The sequence below is a fragment of the Poecilia mexicana genome, unplaced genomic scaffold (assembly GCF_051168715.1).
Source record: "Poecilia mexicana isolate PSO_F unplaced genomic scaffold, ASM5116871v1 scaffold_14, whole genome shotgun sequence".
Taxonomy (NCBI): domain Eukaryota; kingdom Metazoa; phylum Chordata; class Actinopteri; order Cyprinodontiformes; family Poeciliidae; genus Poecilia; species Poecilia mexicana.
The window spans coordinates 3,528,132-3,551,337 of NW_028263383.1; the positions used below are offsets into that span (position 1 = coordinate 3,528,132).

General features: G+C 38.5%; 2 protein-coding genes across 2 annotated transcripts; both read left to right on the top strand.

The window, feature by feature from the left end:
- Positions 1-767: 767 nt before the first annotated feature.
- spag7 (sperm associated antigen 7) lies at positions 768-5,841 on the top strand. The gene is made up of 7 exons (XM_014996532.2): positions 768-908; positions 2,702-2,769; positions 2,862-2,950; positions 3,034-3,118; positions 3,220-3,309; positions 4,575-4,731; positions 4,833-5,841. The coding sequence occupies exons 1-7, from the start codon at positions 824-826 to the stop codon at positions 4,946-4,948; spliced, it is 690 nt and encodes a 229-aa protein (XP_014852018.1). The 5' UTR covers positions 768-823; the 3' UTR covers positions 4,949-5,841.
- Positions 5,842-7,964: 2,123 nt separating this feature from the next.
- Positions 7,965-16,808, top strand: chrdl2 (chordin-like 2). Its single transcript, XM_014996530.2, has 11 exons — positions 7,965-8,493; positions 8,773-8,885; positions 8,972-9,065; positions 9,157-9,302; positions 11,183-11,276; positions 11,616-11,680; positions 12,437-12,599; positions 12,718-12,906; positions 13,018-13,191; positions 13,625-13,717; positions 14,363-16,808. Exons 1-11 carry the CDS (start codon positions 8,427-8,429, stop codon positions 14,494-14,496), a joined length of 1,332 nt encoding a protein of 443 aa, XP_014852016.2. The 5' UTR covers positions 7,965-8,426; the 3' UTR covers positions 14,497-16,808.
- The last annotated feature ends 6,398 nt before the right edge of the window (positions 16,809-23,206 follow it).

Here is a 23,206-nt window from a genome sequence, read left to right on the forward strand (position 1 = left end):
TGGCCACAGGAGAATAGCCTGAACAGCTAAATTTGTGTAAACTTGCATTGACTTTGTGCAAAATATTTATTTTCTGACAAACACAACACAATTTTACTTATGAAGAGTGAGAAGAAATATGATTGTATATACACACTTGTGCTATAAATTATTCATTCCTGTGGCAGATTCAACATTCCAGCACGCTCGTTCTGACAGGAAGAGGCCGAGCCAGAGCCACACTTAAATCTGATCAAGAATCTAGAAGTTAAAGATTAGGCCAAGAGACTCTCCAACCTCAAAGACTTTGAGCTCGAAGACAAACTGTTAAAATATCAGTGGAACCATACCAAAAAGCAATTTATAGTTTTACAATTCATTATCTTTAAATGCCTGTCTTATTTTCTATCCAAAACTGACCTAAGTCATTGCTTTAAATCTTCAACAACCTGAAAAATAAAAAAAATGTGGGATTAACCGCAACGATATTTTAAAATCTTTAGTTCTTTCTATTATTTGTTGAGTGTCTTGGGGTGATTTTTACAATTAAGTGCTAATAAGGTTCAGATTGAGCTTGTCTTGTACAACTTGTATTCTCGTCACATTAATGTGTTTATTTGTGTGTGTATTTCTTGTAATCGCAAACAGAATATGGAAAGGAGGGAACCACGACCTTAAATCAATAAATATGTTTAGCTCGGCTTTCACTGCAGCAGCACTACAGCCCTTTGGGACGTGGTGGCAGCACATTGTTTGAATGCAGATTTTCTTTACAGAGAAGAATACGAAGCCCTAACACGCATGCGCACCGTGTTCGGCAGGAGAAGAGGTTTATCATTGCAAGATGGCGGACCTCCTTGGTTCTATCTTAAACTCGATGGAGAAACCTCCTACAGTCGGCGACCAAGAAAGCCGACGAAAGGCTCGAGGTACGCGGCATGCTGTTTAGAAAAGGACTCGCTTCATCTTTGCGTGAAGTGGGGAAATGGCGCCTAAAAGCGGGCGCTTGTGGAGGTCTAAAACTAAAGGACATGCTAAGGGGGCATTTGTTTTGCTACTAATGGACATTTGAGCTTTCAGTTTCATGTAAGCTGTGTTGACCCGAGCGTGGCACCGCCTCAGCTTATCATTTGAGTCTGTAGCATCTGGAGCCAGGCTGCTGCTGCTGCGGCACTGTAAACAAACACCACACTGTTCATCTGGGTCCTTAAAAATAAATGACATCTTCCTCAAATTCATATCCTTTTATCTGCGCTTTAATTCTGCTACATTTCCTCCCTGACAAGAGATTATCTATTAATAGTTAAACTATTAGAAATAGCTAAATAAATATGACACATTTACAAAGCCCTTGCACTAATGAAGGCCAGAAGCCTGATAATCTTACAAATAATTTGGAAATAAATATGTTAAAAGTATAAAATAAAACTTGAATGCATACATTAAATAGAATAATCCAAATATTTTTATTAAATCCCAATTCATTTCAATCTGTTATAGAATAAAAACATCATAGAATTATGTTTATCTTTCAATTTTTAGTTAACTAAGTTAACTTATTTTATTAATTTCACCTGTAATTATTTCATTATTTATGGGTTTATTTTATTTAATTAATATTATAATTTGAGATATGTTTTAGTAATTCACAAATTATTGATTTATTGGGATTTTTTTAAAATCATCACATAATTAGTTTAATATTGATTGAAGTTCTAGGAATTGAAGGGCACAAAAATATTTATTTAGGTATAAATTGTCGTGTTCACTGTGAAAGTTGTTGTAAATAGAGAGAAGTCAACATTTGTTTGATCAGGTACGGTGTTGCAAGCCATTCACATGAAATGTGGGTCTAATTTTTTATTTTTAAACGGCACAGTCAAACAGTACATAAATAATAAGGCGTTAACACCAGCAGTGGGATTTCTAACACACATCTTTTCTGGGGGGAAAAAAAATCGATCCTGTGCGAGGTCTTTCCTGAATTTATTTTATTTTATTTTGTAGGCTTGACACGTACTCTCGTCCTCCACTTGTTCACTTTTTTTCAACGTTGAAGTGCGACTGCACAGTACGTCGTCAAAGTCTGGAACAAAAACTGACCGGAAAATTTTGATTGATTTTAAACTTTCTTTTGTATTTATTTGCAACTATAGTGTGTGTTAAACAATAAATCAACTAGCACTGGTAAACCTGAAGGTATTTGGTGAAGCTAATGTATTAAAACATTTTTCTCCAGACATAGTGACATGTCATGATGTAGCGTTACATGAAAGAATGTACATTACAAATAAAATATCAGAAACTCTACATCCTGGATTTAATATTTAAAATTTGTGTCAGTTGAAATATATTTTTCAGAGATTGAAGCAGGGTTTTCCCCTGGCGGGCCACCAGGCTTCATTTGTGCCTCCACCAGGCTAAGCATTATCTAAGTCTTTTTTAAATGTTTGCATTTTTTGAGTCTTTATACTTGGTGTTCAGGTATTAATCTTTCAATAACACATAATTTTCAAGTGATATTTAAAAATTTCCTGTCAACTTTAAGCATTTTTTAATTGAAAAACGCAACGGGCCGCTAGATGAATGACTGCCCTGGCACCCAACCACCGGGCTTAGCAAGTTTTCTGGGAGAAACCTTGTTGGAGGATCTAAGTGTTAGCAAAAGCTACAAGTCTGTCCTCTATACCTCCATAAAAAAACCTTTTTTTTTGTCTTAAAGAGCAAGCTGCAAGACTAAAGAAGATGGAAGAATTGGAGAAAAGAAAGAAAGCAGAGTTTAGGAAGAAGGTGAGACCTTCAAGTAAAAGAAATGTTTTTCTAATCCTCCTACGTCCCACATGTGGTCGCCGTTTCACAATTATTTATCACCTTAAATCTAGATGGAGAAAGAGGTGTCGGATTTCATCCAAGACAGCTCACAACAAAAAAGAAAATACAACCCTATGGGAAAAATTGAAAGGAGTATACTGTAAGAAGTCATTATTTTATTTTTTGCCGCAGTCTCGGCCCTTTCGGGTGTATTGATAACAAACTCATTGTGTGTTTTCATAGGCACGATGTTGCAGAGGTGGCTGGTCTCACTTCGTTTTCTTTCGGAGAGGATGAGGAGACTCGCTACGTCATGCTGTTTAAGAAGGTATCGGGTCTTTGCTCTTTCCAAATTGTTGGATTTTCGAAACAAACTCTCAGTGTTTAATTTAGCGGCTGATGCAGGAGAAATGTGATTGTTGAACTCAGGAGTTCGCTCCGTCGGACGAAGAGCTGGAGGCGTATCGCAAAGGAGAACAGTGGGATCCGCAGCTGGCAGAACAGCGACGCAGACTAAAAGTAAGTCTGTGGGATTAAAACAATGAAATAATGCATCAGGTGATATCAGCGCACTTAGAAATCAAATGCTATATTTTGTTGAAGTGTGTTCTTATTCCTCAGACCAGTTGGTGGTGAGTTATTGCAACTTTTACAGAAAGAATGTTGACGTTTTACCACAACATGCAATAAAATACCAACAAACTGAATGGGGTTTTTAGAGACCTGCTGTCAAGATATATGTAGCTTAAACTCTTTCTTCTGACCTTTATTTGAAGTTTTGGGTAAATAAATATTAGAAATGATGTTGTTTTAATAAATGGACAAGCAAGAAATATCATTGTTGTATCTGATTTGGACAAATGTCTGATACAGACACAGTATCTGATCTCTACACCTACAAAAAAAAAAGCTGGGTGTTTTCTTTGATGACGTTCTTCTGTTCTGTCAAGCGTCAAGTTTAATATTGTAAATCTGATCTGTGCCGTCAGCATATCCCAGTATAGTCTATACTGAATCTGTTTTTCTAAAATTACCTATAATTACCAGGTTGTGACTGGAAACCAGATGCTCCCCAATACTCTGCAGCTGTTTGTTTTACAGAGACATTTATGCTTTTTATTGAGCTGTTCTAGCATTTTCCATAGTTCTTGTTCAAAACGCTGACGGATCTGTTGTGCAGTTTAAATCCAAGTGAGAATCTGTGACAATCCACAGATTGCACAGAAATTATTCTGCACATTTTTACTGAGGCTGCAGCGTTGGTACAAACGCTTAGCAAACTTTTTCAATTTATTCTTCCTGAAGCATTTTTAAAACCAATTTCTTGGCCTAAAACTAAAAGTTCACAAACATTTGTTTTTATGGTGAAAAGGTTAGACGTAGAGTCCTGGAAAGATGAAGAGTCCTCTGCACTGAACCCCATTGAAAACCTGGTTATTCTATCAAATATTGATTTCTGAACCGAGTTAAAACATTAGTGTTGTTGTTTCTAAATGAATATGAACTTGTTTTCTTTGCATTATTTGTCTGAAAACACTGGATCTTTTTCATGATTTTGACCACTTCTCATTTTCTGCAAATAAATACTAAATTTTTGCTTGGAATTTCAGAGACATGTTGTCAGTCGTTCATAGAATAAGAGAACGATGCTCATTTTACTCCAACGTACCTATAATCAGTAAAATTTAAGTGGTTTAACTTTTTAAAAGACACTCTGTCGAATACCTTCCACCTTTTATTTTATTTTTTCCCCGAATTAATTTCCTGTTTTCTCCCCCTCACAGGAACAGGCTGCACTAGAAGAAGCAGCATCCACTCAGACAGAAAAGACACAAGCATGTCCCAACTCCAACTACAGAGACAAGTACAGTCACCTGATAGGCACCTCGGCTGCTAAAGACGCAGCTCACACGCTGGAGGCGAACCGGAGTTACGGCTGTGGTGAGGACTTCCGCCGCCGCACGTAAAACGGGTAGATACTTCAGCTGTGAATCCTTCTCCGTATTCACGCTGCGGTTGCTTGTCTCCCTCTCTGTCGGCAGTGCCGGTGGCCAACAAGAGGGACACGCGCTCCATAGAGGAAGCCATGAACGAAATCCGAGCGAAGAAGCGGCAGAAGCGCGAAGACGACACGGGGGCACAGAGCAGCAGTTTCTGAGTTCCCGCTGTTGCTGTCGTGTATGGATGCGTGTGTTACTTTGTGTGCTCAGTTTGATTCTTCTGTTGATGCAGTTTCCCGTACTTTAGGATTTTAAAGTATAGCTTGTTGACTGGCCAGGCTTTACGTCTGTATGAACATCACTGTGACCTGAAAGCCTGCCCAGTGGACGATATTTAGGATTATTTGAACATCTTCCTGCCATGTTCTGTTAGTCGTCGGATGCCACATGCCATTTTAAACCGTAACAGTATGAGTCAATTGTTTGGAAAGTGTCTTGTCATTCAGAAAAACATGACGATAGATCATCTTTAAATAAAATCTTTTGTTGCTTAATTATAATTTTGATGCAGCTGCATATTTTTAAAAAATGTTAGGAAAAGTTTTATTGCTTAATATCACTGCTAATTTTGTACCTTGGCTGTATTTTTAGCAAGTTGCAGCTGCAGATTTCCATCGATAATGTTTAAAAATCCCCAGTGTATGTAGAAGCAAACTTTACCTCTTTACCAGCTTCTTGTCAGTTAGTTTTTAATTAAGGGTCGATCTTTTTTTTTTTTACTTTGAAAGGTTAAACCTTGCTAAATGTGTCCATCACAGGAGTAAGCCAGTTTTATCTGAATTTTTAAATGTGATTTTTGCTTTGTTTCTACACACGGGCACTGACTTGAGCGTGATAGTTTAAATTTTTTTTTTCTTTTTTTCATTTTAAGTCAGGCAACAGGTGTCGTACCACTAAAATGGAGTAAAGGTACAAAACTCCTTTTAGCGTTAAGATTTATTTAATCATCAACAGACTTTGAACCCAGGAGGAATAACGCGGCGTCATTATGTCTTTTTAAACAGGATAACCTTGTTTTGTTTCCATGTGTGTTAATAAATGCTGGTTACAACTTTGTGTTACCTTTACTTTTGTACACTCCTGGCACACTTCTTATTTTTTAGCATTTTAATACACTAGTATGCTTTAGAACCACATTAAAAACATGCTGTGTGAAATATATTGCAGAATAAAAGATTTGCACTACTGGATCCTAAGTGCACTGTTACAGCACTATATGTTTTATTCATAATCTATCCCTAATATATTTTTAGAATAATTTAGAGAAACAGCAAAAGTTACTTTTTATAATGTAGGACTGAAGATTTTTTCTTAAGTTTTCAAAATGTGTATAGTTTTTAACCCCAAAACTATATGAGAGATAAACTTGCTTTTTATATTTTCAAAGCTTAATACCAAACTGCAGCTCCAGTATGTCCTGACTCTTATGGAGAGTGAAGAGAGTCAAATGACAATAACTTATGTAATAATTATTTATGTCATTTATTTATTAAAACTCTTCACTGTCCCATGGATCTGTTTTTTCATCCGATATTAAATAATATAAATGTATTCATAAATTGCTTATTTAAAAATGTACAATAAAGTTTTGTAAAGTACATTTTATTTTTCTTTATCTTTGATTAATTCATGCAAATATAAATCCATATAAATCTTAGTTAAATCTTCAGCTTGGATTTAATTTAAATGCAAATCATGACGTTTTAACATCATGTTTTGATGTTTCTGAACTAAATAAACTATTTATTGGTGAGAATCCAGATCTGCTCAGTTCATTACCAACTTCAACGGTGATCTCCACAGAAACAGACGCTCGGCCTTCAGCGAAACCAGCAGTCAGATCCGCTTTTCTGTCAAAAAATCAGCTTGTTTCAACCATATTTATTATCTTTCAAGTCCCTTACTTTGCTGTGATCCATTTACTTTTATAAAAGTTGTAAAATTGCAAAATAAAAACAGACTTTTCCTCCTTTTTTCAATTTTCTCTAATGTGTTTTGAAAAAAATAAAAATCAAGTTAAAATAGCAGTAAAGCTGAACTGATAATGTGCAGTAGTTGCATAAAACAACATAGTGATCAAACTGTGTATTAACATGCAAGACAACAGCTCAGTGTGGCTACAGCCCCTAAGAACTTTCTGTCAGCTGTGATCCTGAATTATGCCACAGTGTCATGGCAGCACAGTACTTCCCATACATGGAGGGGAAAAAATCAGCAGTCTCTCAGTCTATTGAACAATAAAAAATATAAGCAAGCAAAAAGTTTATTTATTATATTTTTACACCATCATAAGCCACAAATAGTGTCAAAATGTACATTTTCTGTGTCATATTAAAACAATTCTCTTTCATGCTCAGTCTTCAGTGAGAGACAGTTCAGGACGCCCCCTTGTGGACTTAAATAATCCCTTCACTCTTTTCAGAACAGAAGTTTTCTAAGTACAACCACGAGTTTCAAACAAAATAGGAAGATTTCTGAAATAAAAGCTCCTGTTCCATCAGTTTTCTGCAGGTAAATACGTAAATGGAACCATCAAAAGCCAAATAACAAAATGATATTTTAATACTCAAAATACACGTTTCACTTTACGCTGACCCAAAAGAAGAGCTGTTGAATATAGTCATTTCCGGCTATGAGCTCTCATTCATTTTTGCAACATTTTTCTGTTGGATAATAAATTAAGGAACAAAAGTTTTTATGTTTTTCTTGCTTATAGTCGCAGAAATGCAAGGTAGGTTTCTGAATTATGACAGGAATTTTTTTTTCTTTCTTTAAATAAAGATACAAAAGGAATGAAACCTGTGCACAAAACAACAGTTTCTCTGTTGTTCCACATGTAGCACTGTTTAATGTGCTGTAAATTTGAATTGAAAAGAGCTGAACCCCATTCTGTCCACATTGGAAATGAATCACGCATGCGCAAAGCTGCTTCTCGTCAGATTGTCCTACCATAGCATGGATAGATAGCTATGTACGGAAGAGGATTAGAGCCACTGGAAAAAAATAAAATAAAATTCTAACTTTAATTTCAGAATTTTTACTTGTTTCTCAGAATTCTGAAATTAAAGTTTGATTTTTTTTTCCAATGGCCCTAATCCTCTTCCGTAGCTATGTCTATCTGTCAGTGCTAATGCGCAGGTAGGATGTATCTGCTGGGTAAGCAGTATGTGACGTAGCATCAATGTACGCATGCGCACTACCACAAGGTAGGACGGTTTAATGGGTAGCACAGATAGTTAGAACACCTGTTCTTTTGGCTCCCAGTGTAGCTCTTAGTTTGTCATCACCCGTAACCTCTTATTTTAGCTTCACCTGGCGAATATGAATGTTTTCAAAGCCCCGAACATTTCCACCGAGAGCAACAAAATGGTAAACAGTTCTTTATATAAACATTGCTGCTTTCCCTATTTGGACTTTGCCTGCACAATCCTGATGTTCACTCCACTGTCATCACAATTTGCCTCCTGAAGAAGGCGCCATAGAATAACCTAGACAAATATTGGATTTTTTCCCCCCCTTTTTCGTTCTTCCTCTAAATCTTTGTTTCACACTGTCCTGCAGTTTTTTTTTTACGTCTCACTGAAACGCACATGTATTGTGCACTGAAGACTCAGTCACGCACATGTGGGGAAAAAAATGAAGCCTATGTTTTTGTTCTTTTTCATCATGTGGTTTCCATCCGCGGAACTGAAACCTCGGAGAGGTAGGAGCCGATTCTGTTGATGACTTTTTATCTTTTTTATCCCGATCAGACGCGCGGAGGCTCTTAAAATGGGAGGAAAGAGACAAAAAGTGGGGCTTCGCTCGGATTGTGTCGCAGCTCTCTGATCTGAACCACACATATGGTGTTTTGTTAAACCTATTCTGTCATAAAAGTTCAACAATAACAATAAACAGTGTTTGTTTTAATTGCGAAAAAACAAAATCGTGACGAGATTTCCGTTTTGAGGGAAAATGTTGATGGTTTATTTGTGACACTCAGGCTCCGGAGTGGTTTGTACTTTTAAAGACAAAACCTACAGACCAGGAGACAGCTGGCATCCCTATCTGGAGCCTTTTGGATACATGTTCTGCATGCGCTGCGTCTGCACAGAGGTACTTTTCCCAAACAAGGGGGATTCGGTCCGTAAAGGACGGTGGGTGGATGAAGGTGCTTTTAAACATATCACCTCTTCCCTCAGACAGGCCATGTGAAGTGCAACACTATCAAGTGTCCTGCGCTGGCGTGTGAGAACCCCGTGACAGAGCCTCAGCGGTGTTGTCCAAGGTGCACAGGTATGCTCCGGCGTTGGCACCTCCGGGCGCCAGAGAGAAGCGCAGTGACGGTGCATGTGTGTGACGTGTCCTCCTTCCCCTTCCTCCTCAGATGAGCCCAGGATCCCCGCAGGGCTGAGGGCGCCAGTCAAAACCTGCAGCCACAACGGGACTGTCTATCAGCCAGGGGAGACCTTCACCATCCAGAGCCTCTTTTCATCCAGGCAGAGCAATCAGTGCGTCATGTGCACATGCTCAGTAAGTTCCATCCAAGTCTAGGAGAGTCATCAAGATTTTTATTTTTATTTTTAATGTTCTGGTTACATATACATGTAAAAAGACAATAAAAAGTAATTATAGAGGAAAACATCCAGCAGCATTTTCAGGTCCCCGTGGAAACATAAGCCCAGTTATGTTAGTTATTTCCTCTTCAAAGGGGAATATGGGAAAGTGCAGTGAAGAAGCTGCAGTTATTCATGTAGCACTACTGGTAAAAATGTAGATAGAGCATTAAAAATTAATCTTCCCTTTTGTATTATTAAAAAAAAAACACATGATCCAATTCATATCTAGAAATATGTGATCAAATGAATCCAGTCATAGACAGAGATTAACTTCAATCCGTTGAATCTATTTAAAATCTCGCTCACTGGGGATTTTTAAAACCATATTTTATATTTTGCTTTTTTATATTTTGCTTTTTTGAAGTTGTGAATCACTCAGGATCGAAGTTCGGCTTGAAGTGATTCAAAGGATCGATGCGTCGAGAAGCTTCTTAACTCCACTGTACGGTGGAGGAGTCATGATTCTGTGGGCCTGTTTCTTTTCGAATTGGTCAGTAAATGTCTACATGGACAAAGCTGCTGTCCTTAACAACCAAAAACAAGTTATTCAAAAGTTGAAACAACAATAATGAAACATACTGTAAAATGTGTCTGTGTCTGTAAAATGCCCTGAGATGATTTTTTTTGTAATCTGGGACTGTTAGCTAACCTGAATTGTTGAATGATGTGGTCCCAACAATTTTTTCTAAACATAAGATTTTTATTTATTTATTTTTTTTGCTCAGGGAACAAATGTATTCAACATAGATTAATTTATCTGCTGCAATAGAAGATTAATGTTTTTTTGTTTTTAACCAGATGTATCAACAAATAAAGAAGGCATTGTAGAGTAAACTAAAAACTGCAAGTAAATGAGCTGTAATATCCATTTTTGACACAAGAATCATCATACCGCTGAGATCTCTGCACTGCCACTATTTCTAAGTCATTTATGCTCAGGTGGTTAAAATGTAGAACGTGATGTGAAACTGTGCGGAACAACTTTAATTTTGCACACTGTTTCTTTTTATGTGGTTGCAATTGTATTTTTTTTCCACCGCCATCTGTGCCCGCCATTGCTAATGCTGCGCACTGCAAGTGGAGGCACATTGTGAAATCACATTAACAGCATGCAGAAGGTGAAAACATCTCACTGTAGCCGCGCTCGGTTGTGATCACCAGAGGAAAAGCAGAGACGTGCAGCCAAAGCCGAACTCGATGTGGCGCTCTTCGCGAGGCCACCTGATGTGAGAAGTTAATGAATCTGAAAATGTGCAACCATAAACTCAACACCAACAGCTTCCAGTCATATATTTTGTACAGCAGAGAAACTGTGTCACATTTCCTCCATCTGTTGGATTTCTCAATGGCAGTTTTGTCTTTGCCACAACCAAACTGAACATAGATCATGTTTCTTTTGTTTTATGCAATATGCTTCATATTACTAAATGGAAAAAAAAAATCAGGTTATGATGGTTATTTCAAAGTTGGACGCTTTGGTGATGATTATTTTCTCTTCTCTTCTTTTCTTTTCTCTTCTTCTATTTCCTTTTCTCCTTTTTCTTCTCTTCCCTTTCTGTTCTTTCTTTTTCTTTTCTTCCCTTTTCTTTTCATTTCTCTTCTTTTCTTTTCTCCTCTTTCCTTTCCTTTTCTTTTCTCTTTCCTTTCCTTTTCTCTTCTTTTATTTTCTGTTCTCTCCTCTTCTCTTCCCTTTTCTCCTCTTTTCTATTATTTTCTTTTCTCTTCTTCTCTTTCCTTTTCTTTTTCCTTCTTTCCTTTCCTTTTCTTTTCTCCTCTTCTCTTTTCTTTTCACAGAATGGAAACATCTTCTGCGCTCTGAAAACATGCCAACCTGTCACCTGTCCTTCACCAGTTTCTCTCCCAGATTCCTGCTGTTCGGTGTGTAAAGGTAGCCAAACTCCTCCAGTCGAATAAAAAAAATGCACTTTTTATTTCTGTTTTCATCTTTTAAAGTATCTAGGTGTAACATTAAGACAGGGAGAATTATATTTCTGATTTTTGATTGTAAAATTCAAGTTCTTTAGTATTGAACAATAAACTGGTGTTGAACAAAAGGAGTGCATAATAACGGAAAGTAAAGAAAAGCTGCACTATATGGTAAAAATTAATCATGCATCTACTACAAAGCATACATGGAAAAAAATACTTGGAATGGACCAGCAGGAATAACAAATATTTCAATCTGAATGAATGTCGTTTCAAACTTAAATTACGTTTTTCTTCTCAGACCACAGCAGCAGCAGCGGCTCATCGTCCACCGAGGATGGAACCCATCAGCTGAACAGAGGCGTCGTACGTATCGTATCTTAGACTTTTTCACATTTTAATCGTCTCATCAACAAATACATCATGTAGGTTAGATAGGCCAACACAAAAAGACGTGTGTTGGATGAACTGTGAAGTGGAAGGAAAGTGAAACATGAAACCCCGGAGGCTTTCACAGATGAGCTGAGACTCTATCACACCGACGTGAACCGGACCGGTGTATCAGACTTAAGGCGGCTGTTTACATATGAACATCATATTTTTTATTTATAAAATACATTTTAACGTCACTTTCTTTCTGCTGCATCATTATGCTCTTCTTTGTGTTTTTCTATCTCACAAGATGAGCTAAAAATACCCAAAAGGTAAATAGTTGTAACGTGATAACATATAAAAAAGCTGGAACTACAGATGGAATGAAAGATGCAGTTTAATAAAAAAAGAACATTTAGTTCCTGACGAGGATCCTCTGTGTTTTTATCGGTTTCTACACTTCAGATTATGTTTTGAGGCATTGGGTTAGATCCAGTGATTAAAAAGCAAAGATTTCAATTTTTTCCCCCTTCAACTTCCACAGACCGTTTGGCCACAGCGACTACCCTTACTGCCAACGTTTCTTCCTTTTAAAATAGCTGGAAAAGCGATGAGATGTCAGCTTTTCATGATTTAGGACATGATGTGACGCTCCCGCAGCTATCGGTCAGATAGAGGGGAAAAAAGCAAGCCGAGCCAACAGCTGAATAGATGACCAAGTGTTTTTTATTATGTCTGCATTCACAACAGAGGCATTCAGTCGACCAGTGTTCTGGCGAGCAGAGCAGGGTGAGGTCGGACCGTGCCACCAGGATGAAGGCCTCTGCCAGGGCTCTGAGCCTCAGCAGGCTCAACCTCAGAGGGGCCCCGGAGACCACGGTGAGGATTTTACTGCAGAGGAAACACCAGCGAGGTGAGGCTTTTATGCGCAAACACGAAGATAGTATGTAGCCGTTTGAATTTGTTGGCACGTTCCTCACACGTTTACGATTGTTCCCGTATGCGCCTCACATGTTTCCTATTTGTCTCAGTGTGTTTATACAATGGCAAGACGTACTCTCATGGAGACATGTGGCATCCAGTTTTGGGGAAGGTCCTGGAATGCATCGTTTGCACATGCATCGATGGCCTCCAAGACTGCAAGCGCATCACGTGTCCGGGCCAGTATCCGTGCCAGCATCCAATAAAATTGGCTGGTAAATGCTGCAAGACTTGTCCAGGTAAAGGTACATGTGACTCACAGGCACGACGAGGTGACTGCACCGATAACCATGGCAACATTTTATCCTTTAAATCTCTTTCTCTGTGTTTTTTTTTTTTTTCCTCTGCAGAGAGAAAAGCTGAAATGAACCAGACCCAGTGCTACCCTGGGTATAAAAACAACCTTTTGGTGTATAAAGTAGAACGAGTCTTGAAAGTTGATTCTCCCAACACGGTTAGAATCATCGCTGCTCAAAGACAAAGCACTGCTGAGATTGAAGTGCAAGCCTGGAACACAGCAGAAGGTATTGTGGACTATAAAAAAAATTCATTTAAAAAATATGTCTGTGAAAGTCAGAAGACAGGATTGTATTAAACTGTGTGTGTTTATTCAAAGATTTTGTTTTCACTTGACAGAAAAAGCTAGTAAAGAACTTGTCAATACGAATGTTGTGGGAAAAAGTATTTGCTTCTTATTCTCTTGTTGCTTTTTTGATTGAGTTAACTGTTTCAGATTGAGCCCATTTTAATGCCAGAGAACCTGAGTACATTCAAAAAGTAGTTTTCAAGTCAAGTGATGATATCATCAAAAGGAAGGGGAAATGCATAAAAATCAACTTGAGGGATGAATGAAGTGAATACATGAAACAAATCATCATCATCATCATTTGAAAACTGCATTTTGTTTTTGCTCAAGTTTGTTTGACATGTTTAAACATGTCCAATGTCCTCGTCTAGGTACTTTACAAATAATGGAGATTGGCGACGTTCAAAGGAAAGACATCACAGATCATCCGGAAAATTACACTCTTCTTACCGCTCTCGATGAAGGTTTGTGTTCTTCTGTTATTTATGCTTTTAAATACATTCACATTTTATTGCAGCAGCATATTTTTCAATAATAATTATAGGTTGGATAAGAATCCAACCTAAAATCTGAGTACATCCACCAAGAATATATCAAAGTAATTAGTGGTACATTTATCAGCATCCCTGTCTACACACAAACACTTCTTAACATCTTCTATAAAACTTCAGATACAAATCTTGTGCTTTTCCTGGGTTGCTTCCAAATAACCAGTCAGCATGCAGATACTGTTGACTTGTTGACGCCGAGATGAGATGAGGAGCCGAAAACCAAGACCAGGAATCCTGATGCTGAAAAGCTTTAGAGCTTCAGCATTTGATTTTTACAAATAGATCCAGCTGATCCGGATTCATGAGCAAATCCACCCACAAAAGACGGGAGGAATGGACTCACACATTTTAAGAATATCATCTTGCTTGTGTTTTGGCAACGGCAGAAAGGAAAAGCATCTAGAAACCAAATAGTGGATTATCACATTATGAGACCATATTTCTCTGTTTACTTGCTTTATGTGACTTATAAGTATTTTGACACATTTTACTCAGTTTGTGTTTATCTTATTTTTATCTTATTCTTATTTATTTTTTTTTTTAACTTTTTTTTTTCAGACACGTGGAAAAAATTTAAAGAGTTGGGAGAAAACCTGAGCAGAGCTTCTCAGACCACCATTTGTGGAAACGGCATTCAGGAAATAATGACGTTCTTGAATCCAAAGCAAACTGAAGGCCTGTGTTCACCATAGCAACCACTCATGATATCAGTATTCACACTCAATTGTGTATCAAATGACATGTTATTCATACAAGCTGCACTTGTTTTATTTTATTTTATTTATGCAAGTGAACTTTCTTACTCTTAATGTTTTTTATGCATCTTTGCCATTTTTGTCTGGTATCGTCAAACAGCGGTGATGTTGACATCCATCTTGGTTGTTTACGATTCTTGTAATAAATCTAAACATTATTAGATTTGATAAATTAGGTTTGAAGCTAGAACCATGATGACAGTAGGCATATTGCACTAGCTGCATACACCTGTCGCTCGTTACATTATGACCAGCGACAGGTAAAATGGAAAATGCCGCTTTGCAGTTGCGGCTGGCAGTGAGTTTTTTAATAGCACAGGATGTTAGCATGGGGATAAAATGAATGCTAGCATTGTGTATGTAATGCTGATGTGTTGGAAGAGAAAAAAAACCTACGTAATTGTAAGAATTGAGGCGATTTTGACAGATGACAGATCATGATGGCTGTACAATCGTAACATGTCCGCAGTGGCAGCTCTGGTGTGATGGCTGGTTGTATTGGTGTTTGGGCCTTTAGCAACACCAGTTTTCTGGTCTTAATTCTCCCAAGACCAGGACCACTGGCAACACTTAGGCCATCAAATGATAACTTCTATAGCACGTTATCAAATCTAGAGGACCCCAAAGTGCTGCAGACTACCTTCAGTCATTCACCCATTCACATGCTGATGGCAGTGAGCTACTGGGTAGTAGCCACATCTACCCTGGTTCCCAGTGACAGAGACGAGGCTACCGGACTCTCTGACCACCGTCAGCAGAGGTGATGGTGGTCATTGTGTTCAAGGGCATAATGACAGAATCAAACCAGCAACCCACCAATTGAGGGATGATCTTCTACTATCCGTTGCCACTGTCGTCCCTTATACTTTTACCCTGTCATGTTCATTACTTTCTCTATTTTCTCTTTCAGTTTGTGGTATTTCTCAGATTTCTCACTTTGGATTGCTAAGTTTTCTTCTTCTGCATCTTTTCTGGTTAGCCATCTCCTGCCTCAGACTTATCATTCTCAGCTACTCTTGTTGGTGTTTCCCATTTCGACAGCGAAACCTTCAGCCCAGACTTAGCACAGATGTTCATGTGTACTATTTTAGCCTCTTGGTAATGACATATCCTGTTTACTTCTGTGGTCAGAAGTCTGTTATGTCGTTCAGTGGCGTCTCTTCACAGCCGAACTCTCTGTTCCTATCTGACGCGGTAGAACCTGATCTTTATTATTCCTGTGCTGCCATGAGTTTTGTCTTTGTGTTTTCCTTCAGCCATTGGTAGCACTTTGTAGGTAAAAATCTCAGAGATGTATCTCCCCATGATGATTCCACTTGGAGATACTCTTGCATATTGAGATTTTTTTGGGGGCCATATTTCAGGATCTTCGATGTTTCGTCCTGCCTGATGCTCGCTAGCCCCTCCTTTAGCTTAGCATACACTCTCAGGACGAAAGCTAAAACCCTGCTAGTGCAATGAAAGAAGTTTCCCTGCCTTACTTTATATCCATTCTGGAGTTGAGCAGTTTAATCAGAAGAGTGTTACTCTGTTCACATTACCAGTACGCTGGTAGAGACCAGCTCCTTGTTCTATGTGATTCTGGTTCTGGACCCTCAGCTGTTGAGAAGCGACAGTCGCTGGAAGTCCAGAGTAATATCAGATTATCTGATATTGGAATCTGTTTGGTGATCTGAAACTTTTAGGCAAAAGTAAAACCAGAAGGAATCTGTAAAGAGGGAAACCACATTTTGTGGTTATCAGAGGCCATCAATTAGGATTCCCTTTGACAGATTTCTGGAGATGCCTCTGGTATAGAGGAGTAGTGAATTACTTATGACTTGTGTAAATTGTAGGCTGTTACATTGATTTTAAGATTTTGAGAGGAATTTTGCTTCAGCAAACTATCTGAACAATTTTTGTTTGGTGTGTGTTTTTGCATTTAATGGTTTCTGGCTGTGCGTATTTGACTGTTGAATGTTTTTTTTTTTTTCATGAAGTTTCTTTTAAGTGTAGCTTTCAAAAAGTACAAAACTGTGCAAGGGGTTGTAAGAGAACCCTCCCTCTCTCTGATGTTAAAACAGTTTTTATGTAGCAGAAAGATCTGGGTTATTTTTAAACCTTGACAGCTTTCACATATCTTCAGTAATTATATATATTTTTTCCTGTGGGGCGATATATCTGAACGCACTTTGTACTTCACGCCGCGACTTCGAACTATACAGTGTTGCCTGATATTGTACACCATTAAAAAACAGTGTTTGACTGCTCATGGCTGCTGCTTGTATGTTTGCACTTCAAACAAGATGTGCCCTCTTGTTCAGAGCTGTGTTTAGCAGAGACTCGCTGATTCATCGCAGACCTGCACTCTGTCTGCTGCAGCACAAAGGGCCTAGCAGCACTATCGCCTCAAGGTTTCTATTAAGCAAAGCTCTGGAGATCTGTGTAAGCCGTGTTCTTGGTAGAGATGAAATATTTTTGGTGACATTGAGTTGAAACATTCAAGAGAGGCACAGCTATTAGATCATTGGCATGAGTGTCATATTAACCTCACCTTATTACTCATTTATTTGAACAGTTCTTTTGCCCAGAAAACGGCTTCGATGATTTTTTTTAAAACCAAAAGATTTTAATTTATCATGATTCTCCTTTTTTTTTTTCTTTCTAAGCCAAACAGGGATTTTGAACTAAAACACACACACATACTTGTGGGCAGCTCTCCGAGAAGCTTGCAACACAAAGTCTTCAGAAATGAAAAACACACAGAAGTTAAAACATCAAATGAAATCTTAAGCCGAGAACAAACCAGAGCTAACCAAACAAGCTGGCAGGAGATCGTCAAAGTAAGATAACCTTGACTAAAACAGTCACGGCATTTACACACACACACACACACACACACAAAACAATGAAATAACTTTCATCTGTTGTTGTTTTGGTTTGAAAGCATACATCAAAACAGAACCACAAAGCCATGGTAAATAATTCCTTGAATTACTGCAATAAAGTGATCGAGAACGGATCACCTACATTATTAAATAATTATTTTTTACTTTAAAACTTTGGCTGAGGAAGAGAGATATATGCATAAGGAATTGCATTACTGAGTCAACAAAAATGTCTACAAAAAGAAAATGTGCATTTATTAAAGACAGTCGCATCTTTAAACCAGTCAAGTAAAAGCGCTCCCATTCTGTAATGTTTGCAAACAAATTTGGATTGATAAATGGAATAAGATGCAAATAAAATTCAGAGGATTATTAGAGAGTTTACAATCTTCCCCATGAAACTTGAGTTCATCTAGATCTCTCTCTGCTGGCTTGTTTGAAAAGTCTTCCTTTGGTTTAAAGTTTTGTTTTGCACCACCTTTAGCGCCTTTATTTCAGGGGTTAATGACTGCTGTGTCTTATCTGCCCCCTCAACATGAACCAGCTGAAGTCATATTTTTTATTTTTTTTAATTAAAGCGATGTCCTAACCTTAAAACACCATTCCTGTGAAGCGAACAGTTTGCACCGGAGTCGGATCTCTGCTCAGAGCCGTCTTTCTGCAGCCCCGGCTTGATCAACAGGTGTCACTTTATAACTGCGGTTCCCATGAGTCGGTGCAACTGCAGATTCTGTCGACTGAGCGGTTCAGAAAAACCTTGCTTCCCTCCTCTGTGAACTTTCGACATGCTCTCCCTCCCTCCGCTCGCCCTCCTCCCTCCTAGACAATGACCCACTGTGTTTCTTTCACACTTTGCACCAGACAGCTCTGTCCAGCTCTCACTGAAGGCATGGACCAATATTTTGAAAATGACGCACTTCCCCTCCACGGCTTCATTATGTTCACGAAAAAAAGAGAGCTTTCATATTATCTTGTGCTTGCTCTCTGACCCGACTGATTGCAGCCATCTCGCCGTCTCGCTGCCCAGAGAGAAGGAGCTCCGGCCAAAAACTGTGAGAACCAAACAAAACAACTTAAGCCGAGAGTGCTAAACTCTTAGCTTTTGTGAAAAGATCAGCATTTCTTAAGCGAGGCTCCCTATGAGCAGGCAAATGCTATCCTTGCATCTACATTTTGCATAAATTCAGCTGATGCTGGAGGCTGAAGACAAGATAATTTTACATCCAGTGTTTTAAAACAACTCCAGTTTCGTCTCCTCAGTAAGGTAAATCATTATAAGTTGCTAAAAATCACCAAATGATGTCATAACCTAAGTTGCATCAGCATCTGTCTCCTTCTGATTGTAGTAGGCGCTACGTGGGAGATGATTCATCTAGCTGGAGTGACAACAGGTGAGTCAAAAAAGGTATAAATATGCTTGGAAGTGCAAGTTATTGTGCGTTTAGTTTTTTGGTTCAGTCGTCATGAATCTGGTTTGATTCTTAATGGTCCACTTAGGATTCAGAAAAAACAGGGTGTACACAGTCTGCAGTAACGAATCAAAATGAATCATGACAACTTAATTGAACCTAGCCCAATAGACGATAAAAATTATGTGATTTATTTTAGAAGACTGATTTATTTTGGACTAAGATATTTCTTTTCTCAGTACTTTCTTCATTTCTTTGTTAAATACTTTTCTATGCCAGTACTTTTATACTTTAACTACGTGAAAAGAAATGATCTCACGCATCTCGCTGCTGTTAGCTTCAGCTTCTGAAACCAAATATTGTGAATTCGTTGTGAAAGAAGACGCCAAGAGAGTGATCTGCCGCAGGTAAAAGGTTCACACCCTTAAAACTTTTTACCCAAACTCACCTCAAAACTTCTGAACTATTCCCTTAACAAAAACGCATTTATTTTGTTTTCAATCAGACCAGCTTGACTCAGTTTGCATGGATCAGACGGGCTATGGTCAGTAAGCAAGTTTTGTAATATTCCAAGGTTTTACAAAGTTACGATCACAAAGCTATGAAAATGTTGTATCATGCTTTTTAAATAAAGTTTAAATAAATATACAGAGAGTGACTGTATAGAGATTAAAGTGATGCTCTATACATGTGTTTCTGCAAACTGTTGCTCCACTTTACAAAAGAAGACAAATACACAAGCGCTCATGACGTGGAACATGAAGTAAATGCCACCCACCACTTTTATTTTGTCAATAATGCTCTGAAAGTAAAGTTGACAATCTACAAGCCGCGTGTCTGTTAAGCAGCAGCTGTCAGCTTGTCTTTTTCACCCATCTAATTTCAGTCATGTAAAAAACCTCACTCCTTTAGGTGTCAATTCCCAGTGCGTCCCATCAAGGTAAACAATGTGCAAATTTGTTTTGTTATCTGTCGTTTTTGCAGAAAATCCCTCCAGTTGGCATTCCGTGAATGTTTGAATAAGTCCTGTGGGCCAATTCAGCTATGCATGCTTAGTCTTGGCTCAGGCAAATAAAACAGCCGGGGGCAGTCAGTGGGTATAAATCACGCACTCTGTGTATGAGTTCCTCACCCCGCTTGCCCAGATCCAGAGAGGAAAAAGCAGAAAATGTTCGAGTCGAGGCGATAAATTTCTGCTTATATTGTAAAATTCACTTTTATTTTTGCATGCGAAGTCCAAGGCGAGACAATCAGAGGGCGTCACGCAGAGCGAGGAAAAGATCATGTTCCTTACTCCTCTGCTTCTCGTTGTTTTCGCAGCAATCATAATCTTGCAAACAAATGCAAAAATGCTCAGCTCAAGTTGTTCCTTGCCAGGGTTCGAGAGGAACTGAAGCATTCAAATCAAGCGGGCAGTCTTTTGATTCCAAGAGGGCCAAATTGTGTTAAGTTAATTGAGTCTGATAGATGTGTTTGCTTTCATGGCTGAGAGAGGTGCTCAGCAGAACCCCTGAGTTTATACTTCATCAAAATACTTACGAAATATATCAAGAGCAGATTCCCCCCCCCTACCTCCCCAGTTCTTATCCACTCGCTAATTGAGCTGGCTCTGATCACTTTTAGCTGACGGTTGGAGTCTGCCCAGGAAATCGTGCACAATGGCAGGGCACATATTTAAGACATTTCAGCCTTCCTCCCCTCACACAGGACGAGAGGCTGAATTATGATGAACGGCTTCACAGTTCTGGCCTGCGCTTCATAAAAGGCTCCATTCAGAGCGTCCGAAGCCTTTCCAGCTCGACACGATAAGCGTGTTACAGTTCAATTGTCTCTCAAAAGACATAATGAGTGGGTCCAGCCTGTGGTGAACTCATTTGGCACTTTTAGTAATGAGGAGTGTCGATGAGGTATTTGAGCCTTTTCTCTCCCTGGAGCCAAATCTGATGTCTGAGCCTCTGCTGGGTTTTTCTGAAAGCTGCCGGCTCTCAGTCCGAGACTCGGACCCAAACATTTTCTCAGTCTTGATCACTGCGACAACTGTCACATGTGTAACACAGATTTTAAAAATGAAAATACTTTTAAAGATGTTCCTTCCTGAAGCTCAGGCCACCTTTGCTTTTCCTCACCGTGTCCCTGTTGTTTTTGCTCTCGGATGGAGTTTCCAGTTCCCCTGCCAGGTTTTGTTATATCACAAAGAAGCACGGATAAAAATGTGTTTCCAGTTATTAACTTGTCTCATCATGTCTTCATGCTAAAAGACAAGAGGGGTAGAGAAAGTTCAGGAGAGGCCTGTTTGTTTCCATGTAGCATCCGCTCCAGTCTGACTGAGCTTGAACTGGTTTGCACAAAAAAAAAAAAAAAGTATCGTCTCCTCATGCTGAGACTTTAAAGCCCAAAGGACTGGCAGTTGTAACTAGTGGTGGTTTTCCAATCAGTAGCTGCCATGGGCGGCTTACGAGAAACGGGGAGACGCATGAACCCCAGATGAAAAACTGCAAAGTATCAGTCAGTCGTTTCCCAAACTGAGTTTTTATCGGTTTAGTGACTGCAGTCAGAGGAACGTTGGTATCCCTGTTTATTTCCTTTATTCCCTTATTTCAATTGGTTATTTGGAAGGAGATCATCCAAGATTCCATTAATGCAAAAAAAAAAAAAAATACAAAAAATACAAATCTCCAAAGGACCATAATTTGCAAAGAAAATTAGATAAAAACTTTGAAAAATAATTTGCCTTCCACTTGACTCTTCAATCTTTCAGTTGGTATCTCATTTAAAATCTCCCCAATTCTACATTGAAAAGTTTTAGGTTTTTTTATAGCACAGCTAAAATCAACAGAAGTTGACCAAACTGATTAAATTCAACCAGCAACATGTATTATACAGGATTTAAAAAAGAAAAAGAAATATGACAACATATAAACAAGTAAAGTTGAATGAATAGCCAAGTTAGAAAAGTGAGTTTTCCAGCGGGATATAAAAAACTTTATTGACTTCACTGAAAACCATCATCCGCTGTGTGGTTTAATTTAAGCTTTGGCTCCGTTAGGTTGTCTGGTTTTCAAATACGATGACTTCAGTTTGGTTTTTGTTTTACTCACTTTAGAAACGTTAGTGGAACAGAAGCATGACAACAAAATAAAAACCTTGATGAGATGAAAATATTCAAGACGCGTGAATAGTTTCATGTGACATGCGTGCAGTCAGAAACGTTTTAGTTTTATAAATACATTTTGAGATGAGGTCTAATATGAAGCTGCGGTGCAGGGCGAAGAGTTTTAAAAGCGTCATAAAGTCGTTGGCCTTTGTTCTGCTTTTAAAGATTTACTGTTCAGGCTTTCTCTTTTCTCCAACCAAACAGTTTTTTTTAATCTTCAGATTTTCTTTTATATCGGCAACACGGGAACATTACTGGAAAATCCCCTCAAGGTGGCAAACAAACCAGTCGCAAACTGAAACAATGTGCGTTTTCATTTATTACATCAGAGGACATTAAATCCCATCCATCTGACAGTTTGCTGCAAGATGGGGATATAATGGCAATTAAGTGGCTTCAATTTTATTTGCAAAAATCCACAAATGAGGTAATAGATTCAGATTCAGGAGTGAAATATGTGAAGTTTCATCTTATACTTCCAAACATTTCCAAAGGATTAAATTTGTTCAGCATGATTGGAGTTTCATATGTTCTCTGGTCCTTTTAATGGGTTTAGTCTTCTAGCTGAAAGTGCTGATATATTGCAGTGAAAACGATAACTAATGCTTAGGATTGTTTGGAGGATCATCTTGTGCTTTTTGGCCTTCACTAAAGAAATGCGTCAACTCTTAGCGTCGACACATTGTGCTGACAGATTCCTTTACAATTCATTTTTATTAGATTCTCAAAGATAATTTTTCTCAGGTTTCCTGCCTTAAACCCACCTTTAAAAAAAAAAGAAGATGGAAATGTGTCTGTTTTGCACTGAACAGAATAGACATTAACTGTTTGCTGGAAGTTTAAAAACCGCCTGGTGAGGGTCAAAAAGTGCAAATAAAGGCGGTTTTGTGTCTTGCCACGTCATTTTAATGAGGGCACATTTAATTCCTGGAAGGTTGCTGCGGGGTTTTTGTATATTTGAGACGAGGAGCGCGCTCGCAAAATGAAACCATTTGTAGAACCGATCACTGGCCAGAACCGAGAAGCTCATAAACGTGCACAACGACCTCTGGCACAAGAGAACTGCAGAATGTAAAATGCAGCTTTCACACAAGAATTAAAGCGTTACATTCTTCGTTATTATCACTTTAGAGCGACAGCTTGTTTGTCTTGTAGATTGTGTTATGAGCTGGACTCACTGTGTGGGGAACAAATGCATCTTGTTCGTGAGCGTTTTC

What these genes read in the sequence shown, in the direction of transcription:
- chrdl2 (XM_014996530.2), top strand. Translation starts at nt 8,427, where the DNA reads ATGAAGCCTATGTTTTTGTTCTTTTTCATCATGTGGTTTCCATCCGCG. An exon ending in CTGCTGTTCGGTGTGTAAAG is followed by an intron (nt 11,277 to 11,615) that starts GTAGCCAAACTC and finishes TTTTCTTCTCAG; the next exon opens with ACCACAGCAGCAGCAGCGGC. An exon ending in TCTTACCGCTCTCGATGAAG is followed by an intron (nt 13,718 to 14,362) that starts GTTTGTGTTCTT and finishes TTTTTTTTTCAG; the next exon opens with ACACGTGGAAAAAATTTAAA.
- spag7 (XM_014996532.2), top strand. Translation starts at nt 824, where the DNA reads ATGGCGGACCTCCTTGGTTCTATCTTAAACTCGATGGAGAAACCTCCT. An exon ending in ACGTCATGCTGTTTAAGAAG is followed by an intron (nt 3,119 to 3,219) that starts GTATCGGGTCTT and finishes TGTTGAACTCAG; the next exon opens with GAGTTCGCTCCGTCGGACGA. An exon ending in AACAGCGACGCAGACTAAAA is followed by an intron (nt 3,310 to 4,574) that starts GTAAGTCTGTGG and finishes TCCCCCTCACAG; the next exon opens with GAACAGGCTGCACTAGAAGA.